At 31.3% G+C, this 13957-nt stretch overlaps 1 protein-coding gene across 1 annotated transcript; it reads right to left on the bottom strand.

The window, feature by feature from the left end:
• Positions 1 to 7284: 7284 nt before the first annotated feature.
• Positions 7285 to 13932, bottom strand: Glg1 (Golgi apparatus protein 1). Its single transcript, XM_018516775.1, has 15 exons — positions 13769 to 13932; positions 13272 to 13633; positions 12640 to 13202; positions 12076 to 12493; positions 11793 to 11894; positions 11312 to 11590; positions 10988 to 11157; positions 10635 to 10752; positions 10349 to 10551; positions 10053 to 10272; positions 9188 to 9514; positions 8341 to 8520; positions 7948 to 8176; positions 7678 to 7784; positions 7285 to 7594 (listed from the first exon to the last, which is right to left on the bottom strand). Exons 2-15 carry the CDS (start codon positions 13584 to 13586, stop codon positions 7430 to 7432), a joined length of 3396 nt encoding a protein of 1131 aa, XP_018372277.1. The 5' UTR covers positions 13587 to 13633; positions 13769 to 13932; the 3' UTR covers positions 7285 to 7429.
• Positions 13933 to 13957: the final 25 nt, after the last annotated feature.

Here is a 13957-nt window from a genome sequence, read left to right as displayed (position 1 = left end):
TAACATTCTCCACATGTTACACGTTTTATTACATCTACACCCGAAATGAAATTATTCTAAGAATAAATTTCGTTTATCCGATGGCAGCTACGGAATGTAATTTTCAAAAACTAGAATTATTTCGTTTTGTATATGACACTCCATTTGCGTTCATCCCCGATGTAAAAAAAAACCGACTGAAATTAGCTAATTAAAAAAAGTGCGAAGACACGAAACATCCCATATTGTAAATTAATTAAATATATATTAAGAAGGGCTACAAACCAAGTGAAAATACAAAAATGTAAGTGCTAAGCAAATGTATTAGTAAGCGCGGAAACAAATTAAAACAAAAATAAATAGAAATGAATATAAAACAAACGGCGAAACTTCGACTCCGATCGGGTCATTACATCAAAGTTAGATGTGTAAAAACTTTTAATAAATTAATAGTATAAGCATATTTGAAATAGCAACGGCCTATAACTAAAAATTACAAACTACGAAAATAAAAACTTTTTGAATTGCACTAACTTCAGCTGTATGTACAAAATGGTAGTAAAATAACATACTATGGTTATCGCAACGGTATTAAAAATATTGCTGTTGTATCCAATAGAGATCATCTTTGTAATTGTGCGCAAGATGGTACAGAGAAAATTCGCTATAGACATGTCGCAATAATTAACGTTAGTTAACATATTAAGTTCATGTTGATGACAAATAGCTAATAAAACAGTCTGTCAAAATGACAATATAAAGTATAAAATAAGAAATGTTCGTTAATAAAAGACCCATAAAAAAAAATCGTTAGTATAAATACCTTCAAATTTTCAATGCTAAGTATTAATAACATCAGTCAGAATGTGAAAAAATATAATATCGGTTGTATAAAAATTTGAGATTCAAAAAGCAATCAGTCTGTTAAAATAATATAAAGTATGACAAAATATTCGTTGATAAAGAGCTCATACAAAAAAAGGAATAAAATCTTAAAATAAATAACCTTAAAATTAGTTCCAATGTTAAATAAAATGATATCAGTCAGAATATAAAAATATTAGTAAAACAAAAGGTTTAAAACTCAAAGTACAAACAGTGCGCCGATATATGTACAGCAATAAAATAAATATTGCGAGTTTTCTCTGACCATCTTACGCACAATTACAAAGATGATCTCTATTGGATACAACAGCAATATTTTTAATACCATTTAATACCGTTGCGATAACCATAGTATGTTATTTTACTAGATATCTTTTTGTACATTCAGCTGAAGTTAGTATTAATTAAAAAAGTTTTTATTTTCGTAGTTTGTAATTTTTAGTTATAGGCCGTTGCTATTTCAAATATGTTTATACTATTAATTTATTGAAAGTTTTTACATGCCTAACATTGATAATAACCCCATCGGAATCGAAATGCCGTTTGTTTTATATTCATTTCTATTTATTTTTGTTTTAATTTGTTTTAGCGCTTACTAATATATTTGCTTAGCACTTACATTTTTGTGTTTTCACTTGGTTTGTAGCCCTTCTTAATATGTATTTAATTAATTTATTATCTGAACCATTCACATCATGCAGCCTATATTGTGTATCCTATATTTAAAGGACTTGATGCTCCCGCTTTTAAACGCAAAAGATAAAGACGACCATCACGAAGACATAAATAAATAGTTACATTCATCGGGTATAAACAACTTTTTTTATAAAAAAAAACAAATTAAAAAATTTATTATCTGTGAAAACACAAGCCCGCCTCGATAAAACTAAAGTTCTTAGAACTCACTTCGGAAATGTTTGCGCTAAAAATATATATCTCTTTTACGAACTTCTATATTTCATTTTATAATATATTTTAATGACACGATTATTTATTTACTATTGTAAAAAGTTTTAAAAAGATAACTAACGCTGTTATTTGTTTTAAAAGAATTATATTCATTTTACATTTTCTCTTGACTGGTCAATAATTCTATCCTGCAAATTTTAAAATTTCAACGCTATTATTATCTTTAGTTATTTTCTAATGTATATATTAATTTACATTTAATCGTTGATTTTGTCTTGACGTATTTTTAATATAACATTATCTGCTTGTATTTTTTTCTATATATATAAAACACTCCATATACGCTTGTTGTATAAGTGTAAATCTTTAAAATTATGTATAAAAAATATACGAAAATCAGAAATTAAACGTATATATCAATATTAAAAAATAATTAAAAATAAGTATCGTGTTTACATGTTCTTACTTTGAGAAAACAAACTCTTTTATCTCTGCTTTCGAGTATTAATATCATCTTTATTCATTTGACCCGATTTTTTCGCCTGTTATGATTCATCTCGTTTCATTCCGTATCGTAAATATTTGATTAAAAGCCTAATATTAAGCTTTTAGGGATGACTAATATTAAGCCCGTTAAGCTTATTAAGCTTGAAAAGCACGAGTCAATAAATTTCAATTCCAAATATAACATATAGCCGCATAATTATATCGTGATAAAGGAAATAAACAATTGCGGTAGTTGAGGTAAACAGATTAGGGAAGCTAATTTCGATAAACAATCAAAATTGTTACATTAATCACAGCTGTAAAAGAGAAAAAAGAAAGAAGAAACTCGGACATTTCTATGATTTTTTATGAAAATTTCAACGAGATTTATCACGCGATGTTAGAAATCTTAGCTAATATACGTTTAACTTGAAACGTATGTACTTTATATAAAATCTGAATACATTTCAAACACAAGTTTTCTAGTTTTACAAAAATTCCACGAATTAATCCATGTTCCGAAAAATGTTGACCGTATCGTATTGTATGTCGTATGACATACAAAGTTATTGATATAGTATTTCCAACGTGATGTGTAAGTTAACGTCACTGGGGAGAGTACGGCTTCCTTGTTTTATATTTTTTATAATTTTCTAGTTCCAACCAAACACCCTTTCGCTCTCGAGTGCGAAAAATGCACGCTTCGGACGAGATGAAAAAAAGGAAGCCCAAAAATCAGAGAGTTGATCGAATTGCGATCGGCCACTCGGGATAGTGCGAATCATAAAAAAAAGATAAATGTGTGGCTCGACCAAGAAAAAAAAAAGAAACAGAAGTACGAAAAATGTATGAAAAAACAAAATTAGATACGAAAAACGTGTTAAAATTTATATTTGGAGACGAACAGCTTAATATTAATCTGATTGTAATCTTATTGAAAAGGTATAAATTAATAAATTTCAACTTTCAAATAATACGATCTGTCGCGCGATCATATTATTACAAAGACGACAAATAATTTCAATGTGCAGGATCCACTTACCGAGTTGTCTCACACAATTATTGACGACATTTCAACTTCCGAAAAGGAGGAAAGGGGCTGAGGTCGAAATTCATTCAGCTTCCGCCTGAAAACAGACGATAAAATTGAGCAGAACGATTGTGTATCTTAAAATAAGATGAAAATTACAAAAATGAGCAAATTTATTAGAATATTTATAATTTCATTAGTCAGTCTCTAATAAATGTGCTCACTTTTGTCATTTTCATCTAATTTCAAGCTATACAATCAAATCTTTTTAATTTCCGCCGAGAATATCGAAGTTGAGATCTCTCTGATTACTACCAATAAGGATGTCGATTTGCGAGCTCAACCCGGAAACAAACGCCTAATTACGTGCATGCATGCACCCACATAAACCGATAAATATGACGATAACACACCTCGAGTTTCGTCAAAAATCGCCAAATTCTGATATCTCTCATTTCTATCTCTGCGTTTGAAGACCTTATCTTTTGAATGTTGAGATATCAATATACTGTACGCGCGAGAGAATGTACGTATTGAAGTACGTATTGATATCTTGATTATTGCGATCGATTTATCACAAGAGACGTAGGTCCGTATTCAGAACGTGCTTATAATGTTAGCGCGCTAACAAGTCTGTGAGAGGCTCTCTTGTATATATGGTTCGTATTCACACTTCACTTTTATATCGATAAATGTGCACATTTAGCACGCAGTTTACATTACATCAAGGTCCTGCCCTATATTTTATGATTAAGTTTACATGGAATTGTTTACGTAACGTTAAGTTTACACGAATCTTTTTATATAAACGAATCAAGCAATGTAAAATACATAAATTTTTACGATTGTTAATTAATGCATCTAATTTTAATATTCATAAATAAAAACATAAAAAAAAGATAAAAACTCTAGTGCAACGACAAAGAACATAAGCTTCGATGAATCATAGATTGTTTACATAAATGAGGGTTTGCGTAAAATATAATATATCTATAATTTACTTATATACATAAATGTATATTATTATATTTTGCACGTAAATGCACAATCTTGTGTTACATATAGAATTTAAAAAATAAATGCGTGTATATTAATTAATAAAAGTAAAATGTAAATACAGATTATCTCATACATAAAATCTAGATTTGTTAACATATTACGTTATAAACACGGATCGATACAAAAAGATTATATTTCGGAACAAGACCGAATTTTTTTGCTTTCCCTCATAGAACATAAAAGTATAAAAAAATTTATCATAACTCCTCTTTGTTGAAACAAATAAAAAAAAAAAAATGAAAGCGCTAAAAGAATAGCCTGTCAACGTTCTCGCTTAACCTAAAAAAAATTGCGCCGCAAATTTATTTAAAAACTTTATTAATCAATAATTTTTCAAAGGATTAAAATTCAGTCTCACAAATTAAAAAAAATTCGCGCTTATTCTCTTTTAGTATCTATTTTATTTCTCTATTCTATTTACCTATTTTATTTCTCTCTTCTTTTTTTGTTGTTGCTGTTGCCGCGCGCGATGTTGCGCGCGTGATCAGTGTGGATAATTGCGAATATTGAGCAACACAGTTGGCTGCAACGGTAGCATGCGCTAATTAACTCCATTATGCGCCCCGTTTCAGCGCAGGGGAAAGGAACTTCGTATTTCACCAGGCAATTAACTCGTGATGGACTGAAAAACGCGAGCGAGGCGTGACGATTTTTCGAACTGATGCGACGCGGCGCAAAGTAAATATGGCGGGCTCTCCGTCGCGGTGAACCACTCAGCTAAACGCGTTTACTTTCTATCGCGGATTGCGTTAAAAAATTGATAACATGCACACAACCAATGGTAAACGATCGACTATTCCATAAAATTTAATGTAACATCCGCAATTAGTCCGAGATATTTTCTCGCAATGCATTTTTTATTAAAAAAAATGTTATATTATATTTAAAATATTAAAAATACAGCAGAAAAAATATGTAGTATTATTTTTTTAATATTAAAAATATAATGGATATAATGATGTATTTAGAGATCTTATAAATATTTATATGTATATGTTTATTAAATTAAGAACAATGTGGAAAAATGTAGACTGGAAGCCATCCAAAGCCGCAAGGCAAGGATTAAAATAAATAATAATAATAATAATAATAATGGATATAATGGACAATAACAATTAATAAATCTTTCAATTTTTTATATTTTTCGAGTTTAGCATTTTAGTGTGTCTTTTGTTTTGATGAAAGCCAGTGATTATGAGCGCAAAAATTTATGCTTTTGTCAATGATATTTTTTGTGAAATTACTCAAATTACTTATGTATTTATATAGGATCGCAATTAAAGTGACGCATATATAGAAGATAATTTTCCTATACAATTTAATGTAATCGTAATTAATCCGAAACCTTTTCGTAACATTTTTAATTATAATAAAAATTGAAAGCTCATCGTCAATTATACATGCTATATATAATTAACGATGAGCTTTAAATTATATTTTTTTTTAGTTTAACATTTTAGAGTAAAGCGCGCGTTTCTCTTCGACCTCGACAAAATTATGCGTGATTATTACGCAAAAATTCATGCTTTCGTCTTAATATTTTTTTATCTGTAAAAGAATTGTTCGTTTATTTAGGATCGCAATTAAGTTACTCGTTCATCTAGAAAAGATAATTAGAAATGTGGTAAATAATTGATGCTGCTATTTCGTCACACACATATGTATATATGTATATTATATATACGTATATATATTTCTGACAAATAAAAATTTATAATTCTTGTATATATTTACATGAGAGCCGAAGATATAGGCGTATATGTGCACATTGTATTAAAGTCACAGGCGAGGAATTGAGGCTTGAAGAATGGAAGACTCGGACTAACTTGTGCCCATCGAGCGTGTGTCTCTTTGGATTTAAATCAATTAGAAACACACTTCGTTCGCAAGCTCTGTACAGAATCTTCATATTACACGAGGTACAGAAAGCTCATCAGAGTCGCAGAAACTTGTCCTTCTGTCGTCATGGGAAGGCTTGTACACGGAGTCGTTCTCGCGGGATGACCTCGAGGGTCTCTCGGGAATAATCGTTGCACAGTCGCTTCAAACTGGTTATTCGAGAACCAGCACCGTGACGAACCCTCAGGCATGTATGCTCCCGTTTTCTCTCCAACTTCATCGCAAAGATTGAACGAAACCTCTGGGAGAAGGAAGAGACAGAACACCCCCGGCACTTCAAATAACTAGGTGCTCGTATTTTTGCCACTTACGATCTCTCTCCGCGTATAGGTTTTTTAATCGGAACGGACTCTAGGCAACAACAGTACACACACTCGTCTCTTGGGCGGCATATATTTCCAAGAATCTTTGGCATGTCGGCAGCTCTCTCGTTAAAATCGCGTCTTTGCTAACAAAGGCGAATGAATTCGCTGGTTATTTTATTCCACTGTTTTTTATTCCTTGTTTCCAAATAAATTGCTCGCAGGTAAAGATAAAATATCGCTCGCCTTAAGAAAAAAATTATTGCTTTTTAAAAATCCTACGAATAAATTCTACGAGAAAATGAATAAATTACCTCTTTCTTTCGCGGTAATCTCAATCTACAGAATATAATATCAGATAACATAATTTCTTTCGTTCTACAGTACAGAATACATGTACAGAATATAAAATAATAATATCAAACAACATAATTTCTTTCGTTATTTCATGTAACAAACTTGAGAGCGTTCTTTTCGACGAGTATAAAGAAATGAGCTCTTTAAGTTTGTTACAAATCCTATAGAACACCCTGTATTTTTGGAATCATAATGTTACAGTATAATATATATCTAAATATTTAAATCTTCTTATGTTGTTAAATCCTCGAATATTCGTATATTCTTAGACGCTTACGATCTTCGTTTTGCATTTAATATCGCGTGTATGTAACAGCCACGTTAAAAACTTCGTAGCCTCCCCCCTAATTATTAATACAAAGGTCCGCATTTTAAAATATTTCATAAACAAAGGTATAAAAAGACCAATGTTTTTTCTTTTATCGTGAACTTGCACTCCGATCATATCAACACATATGTGTAGTCTATTACAATCCTTCGACTAATTTCACGAAAGTCATTTCACTAGTGGACGGGTGTGTCGTCACTTGTTTTTCATAATCATCGTCCGCCTGGTCACGCGACCGCAGAACATGCCAACGATGAAAATCACTCCGATTATAGTAAAACCAACGATTATGAAGTAACGCCTCGCTGGAGAACGATTTACCGTCGTGTATAATTCCTCGAACGTATTTGGCGCGATTAACTGTAATGCAATAAGTAAAATACAATTATTCCGAGATAAGCAAAAAAATTAATAGATATGTATAATGGTATTTTTTTACAGACCTTGGCAGCATTTTTAAACATTTCCATTCTCGTAGTCAACATTTTGTAACAATCAGGTTGCAAGGATTTATTACTGTCTTCTAGCGCATTTTGCAAGCACATTATATCTAATACAATTATTATTCAAATTATTAATTCTATTATATTTAACACATACATGTACATGCAAAAATTAATAAAATTTAGTAGATTTTAATTTGGAAGGATTCGTTCTTGACGAAATTACCTTGTATTTTCAATCTGTAGTTACTAATAAACAATATTACATACGTCTTCCCGCGCCTTGAGGTATAGCACTGCAATATTTGCTGATATCCACAGCACAAGCTTTCTGCAATAAGGGATCTACATTGATGTCAGCTTTGCTTTGTTCTATCAGATCCGCAACTTCCAAACGACACTCTTCCCTCATATCTCGATTTCCAGCATTGAATTTCCTTTTAAGACACTCTTCAACAGCACCAGGCTCGTTTTCATCCGATTGGCATATAGTTTCAATCTAAAAAACAGAAGAGAAATTTCGTAAACTTGTTTGAAATTGAATTCTATAATAACTCTCTCTATAAAGTCTTATGCAATAGTATTCAACATAAATTATTCAATATAAATTCTTAATTTTTCATGAGATAAATAGTAAATTATAATTTTATGATTTTTTTTTACCTCATGCGCGCACATCGTTGCTAATAACGGATTTAAATGATAATTTAATGCAGCTTCTCTGAGAATGTTAGCCATTTGATGCTCGCATTTAGTTGTCAGCTTCGATTCCCGAAATCTGATCTTCAAACATCTAATTACTTTTCCTTCGAGTTCTTTGTCAGTGCGTTCGTGTATTATAACCTATAGTAATATATATTCATAAATTAATTATTAAACTATGTTAACCCACACCGTGAACTACTTGGCATCATAATAGAAGTAGAAATTCAGAACAGATTCGCCCGTACTTAAGGTGGGAGTATCACATATGTATACGTAATAAATACATTTTTCTTCAAACTATTTATATTTGTTTTAAGTAATCATTTCTAAAATAAAATACTGATTTTTTTGGAAAAGTATTTTTTATAAACCATAATTACTATCTTTAGGTTATCAAAAATTATACTCTTTTGAAGCAGGCACCACTATTATTTTTTTTTTTTCGTAAGTATTATCTTTGGACTGTTTAAGACTAAAAAGATTTTTTTTATACACATATAAAAAAAATTATAAATTTTTATTGCAACAAATGCATTTTACATTTTATTCCGATTCTACCTCAAATTCAAACATGTACCAAAAAACATTTTCGATCATAAAACCGTACATTTGTATTCTTAAATATTGAAAGAGTATATCGGGATTTTTTTCAGATTTTTTATAATCCAAAAACCTTTCGAAAAACACAACAGTTTCTTCAGCGAGCTCCGCGATCCGTGATCTATAGATCTGACTATTCTGAGATGATAAAATTCAGGATGGTCTTAGAGGATTAAATTAGTTACATATAGATTTTCTTTTCTACCTCTTTGCAGTGTCTTTCGATGTCATAGCCACACGAATTTTGCAATGCAGTATTGAACCTATAATCCGTATTTTGTTCAATCATTCTTCGAACCACAATGTTTTTGCATTTATCGTCGAAAGTGAGTTCGTCTTTGTATCTTTTAAGACAATCCAAAGTTTGTGATTTGCTCACATCATGGCAGTACTGTTTTATCATAGCTCGGCAGATGCTCAGTAAAGGAACATCACTAGAACTATCTTGAAACTCCTGTTTCCTTATCTTGAACAGCTGTTTATGACACATGTCCGATAGTTTAGACTTGTGTGATGCCAAGCATTCTAATACCTAAAATAACTTAAGTTTCAGTAAAGTTTATCATAACATTAGAATTTGCTAGAGCAGCTATTTAATCAAAGAGCCAGCAACAGAATTTAGAAAACAAAGAACAGATACCAGTTGTTATTAACAAATATTGAACAATGAAAATATAATAAGTATTAAGTAGGTTTATATTCTAACTTGAAAAAATGTAATATTTAATAAAAATATTTTCTCCATTTTCAACATTTATACATATGTATACGATATACAGGGTGTTTGATAATTAATGAAAAATCTTTTGCATAAGGGCAAAATGGACTAAACTGAAAAGAAAAGTCCTTTGCCATTTTACAATTTTCGTAATAGTTAACAAGATATTAATTACTAAAAATTGTCGAAAATTAGTCGAAAATTAGAAATTGTATATAAAAAAAAAACAAAAAAAGCATTGTCTTAAATGACATTAGCTGTTTTCTGATATACACTGCCTGTACTGAAAATCTATAGTTTATGTTACGTATATACTATAAATTTTCAGTGTATATCAAAACACTGTCAATACCTGTGAATTGCCTGGTTCCACATTAAAACAGAATTGTTTGACGTCTGATGCGCAGGCCGCTTGCAGGAACGGATCGAAATTAATATTTTCTCGTTGCTGATAAAGTTGTGCTCGCAGCTGTTGTCTGCAATCCTTCATAACACGATGCTGAGAATCTTTCATTATATCTTCCTGTACAATGGAGCTTAAGCATTCTATCACATTGGCCTTTGTCTTCGATCTATGTTATAATATATTACACAATTTATTTTACGTTCAAAATATTAAAATTTTTATATATTAAGAAATTGAATTACTTAGGGCACCATCTCTTAACGTAAGGCCTGCATGCCTCCTTAAATTTGTATGTAAAATGATAATTCTTTAAAGATATCAATTGAAAATGTTCCACAGCTGCTTTACATTTGTAGTCGGTGCGTGCATCCAGCTCGTTTTTATGCTCGATAAGACATTCCATCATATCTCCTTCATCTTTTCCATATTTTATATTTAATACTTCCTAAAAAGAGTAAACACCATTAACAATAAAATAAAAATAATAGTAATAAATACTAACAATAAAATGAATAATTAAAGGCGTACCTCGCAATGACGTTCCATAATATGTTGGCATGCGGAAGAAATTATGGGATTCAATTCAACACGTTCAGCTTGTTCTTCAGTAAAATTGCCAACTGCAAACTTGCATTTTTCTTTCAAGCTATAATTAATGTAAATTTGAACAAAAAATTTAATATTTTTATATCTAACTAAAATTTAATATAAAAAAAATAGCTCGGAATTATACTTCTGAAAAAGTTGCAACAAAAATATTCATCAAAACATTACGTATGCGAGAGATAATTATAAAATAATTAAAAATTATCAACAGTGTAATTCTTCAAGCTTTTTCAAATTTTTCTTGTGTAATTTCTATTATTCAAGATAATCAGTACTTCTCTAAATTATCCTGCAAGCATAGAATTTCTTCTCCCTTTGCAGTTTTGTCATAACAAAGTGTTGCTAGTTCATTGAAACATACTTCTTCTATTTCGGGTTGCAAATCAACATTCATAGCACGCTGCCTCATGACTCGTCTAATTTCTTCTAAACAATCCGCTCTCAACTAAATGGAATATTAAAAAAGAAATAGTTAAGAACGAGATTTTTTGTAAAAATATAATAATAAAGTGTTAATAACGTAAATTCTTACAATTTGAAAACTAAATTATTAAGTTTTAACTTCAATTAAGAAGTAATTATACATTTAATAATCTTACTGTCATATTTTTCTGGTACACATGCCGATACAAGCATGGCAATACCAGTGGTCCAGTTTCAGGATCCATTTGTTTACCATTGCCAGTCCATGCGTTTCTTGCGTGACACAAACGAACGGCATCGAACTTACACGCTCTGTACAATTGCGGATCAAGTTTGAAGTCTCTGGCGATAAAATACTGTATTTGCACCAAGGCAGTTTCACAGGCCTCGGTCATTCGTTCTGTTCCTAGTTGTTCCATTAAGCAAGATATTACTCTAGCATCTCCACCGTGTACCTAAATTCAATATTCAAATATTTAATAAAAACAAGAAATAATAAATGCATTTGACAAATACATAAGCTGCAAAATATAATTGAATAAAAAAAGCAAGTTTAAAATTTTATGTAGAGTCCAGGATTTTTTATACAAAATCACTAGTTATGTAAGCTGGGTTAAAATCTATAATATTCTAGGTATGTAAAAATAAGTCACTTACATCTCTACAAGCTAAATTGACCACAGGTTGACACTGTTCTCTTAAAACTGGATCAATTCTCCAATCTTCGCCAGCATCAGCTTCTATAATTAACTCTTCTAACTGTGAAATTACATGATTACGTGATACATATTTCATTAAAAGATTATGAAATTTCTTTTTGCAACATAACATTTTTACAAATATTAGAAGATCAGTCAAAGAATTTTGTAAATAAGTATATTATTAATTCTAGAAAAAAATCCATCCTAAAAAACTCTTAATTCTTCTATCAATTATTTACCGCTCTTTGACATTCCGGCGCGACTCTCGATTTTCTTTTCCTTGTTCTCGTATGTTCCATTAAACAATGTATTGTGGCACCACCGACCTCGAGACTGTTACAAAAAGTCGTAATGTCGTTGGCACATTTGTGTACAATTTCTGGCGATAATCTGTAATCTTCCATTAATAATTTCCTGTGATCAAACATTTCCGCTTGACAATTTCCATCGATTTTGCTGCCATTCTTCATTGCAGACTCCAGACAAAGCAAAATTTGCGCCAGTTTAATCTCTTTATCCTCGGACACGGACCGCCTGCAGTGATTATTTCTAATATCCTCCTTACATGCCTTAACAAGGCCTTTGCTAATTTTGTAGTCAGAAGCAATAAGCTTCTCTCTCCTTGTTAATTGCTCCTGACACTGTGCAGTCATCGATCTGTCAATATAAAAATAATCTCAAATACATATATGTATATGTATTGTACATATCTAGAAGATTTCTAGATTAACAAATCTCTTACACCAATAAAGTAACAATATTTAACTTTTTATATACATTTAGATTATCATTTAAATATCTACCTGTCAGTTTTATATTTCATTAAGCATTTATAGACTTGACCACTGCCTGGTCGAATATTAGGACAAAACTTAGTGCGATCATGAGTACAAGCCATGTACAGTTGACGATCTAATCTGATATTTTCAGCTTGAATTTCAGATACATGGAGAATATGCCTCCTACACTCGTGCTGCAGTTGTTCGACGTGTTCTTGCAAGCAAGCTAATATCTGACCTTGTGATATATCTCTGTATGGTTGTAAACTGTCACACTTAAACTTTCTAATATCATTTGCACAGTCTGTCTTGAAGGGAGTCAGAATTCTGAAATCGCTGAAAGCAATCCACTCTAATCTCTGAATATAAGTGATGCAGTCAGGATCTCTAACCATCTCTCGTTTATCGATCAGACAAGATAAATAAGCTCCATGGATTTTGTCAGAACTGGAGCACTGTAAGTTATCCAATTGTGAACCACACACTCTTCTAGTTAGCCTTTCTATGTTTTGATTATCTGTGATATTTTGGATATAGAACCAAATTGCTTCCTGGCATTTCTGATTAATTCCAGATATCTCAGTGGGCTGAAAAAGTTTACAACAACAATTAGATCTAATATTCATCCTGCTCTTTTATATAGTGTAGACATATACCTTGAAAGTCTGAATGCATTCGAGCAGCATAAGCTCATCGTTATTCCTATCTATATCCCCGCAAAGCTGATTCAACTTATCCCGGCATTGACCATTGATGATCTTTGGCGAACCATCATCCTCGGATTCTCTCTTAAGATCGTATGGAGATCTTTGAATCCTCTTAACTTGGACAAAGTTATCGGAGAAGAGCCAACCAATTTTAGAGGGCTCATCAGCTTGCTGTGCGAATACATCTCCGAAATACGTTGAAGTTGTGCAATGCAACACCGACAAAATGAGTATCGCGAACAGTACTTGTCCCGTGTGTTCCATTCTTGACACTCAAACCTTACAATAAGCTAATAAAGCGAATCATTATCCTGTAAAAAAAATACATCATTGAACGCAGTTCGAAATTACTTGATGTCACTCAATCATTAAGAATTATTTAACATTAGAAATAGATTAGAGTATCGTTTAATTAAAGAAAATTTAACAAAAGAGAAAAACACGACCTTGCAGATCTCTACGCCGTAGCCGGTTTTTTATATTCTTTTCTGCGCTTGTTGATCATCTACCGTATGACGTGAACGTCATGAACGAGTAAATACAGATTGGTACTGATACCAGTAATTGTCAGTGAACAAGTAGAGATACGATTGGAGCGAAATAATATGACGTACGAAATAAGAATATAAGATTAC

The sequence above is a fragment of the Trachymyrmex cornetzi genome, unplaced genomic scaffold, assembly GCF_001594075.2.
Source record: "Trachymyrmex cornetzi isolate Tcor2-1 unplaced genomic scaffold, Tcor1.1 scaffold646, whole genome shotgun sequence".
NCBI lineage: Eukaryota > Metazoa > Arthropoda > Insecta > Hymenoptera > Formicidae > Trachymyrmex > Trachymyrmex cornetzi.
The sequence above is the reverse complement of the archived record's forward strand: the minus strand, read 5'-3'. Positions and strand labels throughout refer to the sequence as shown.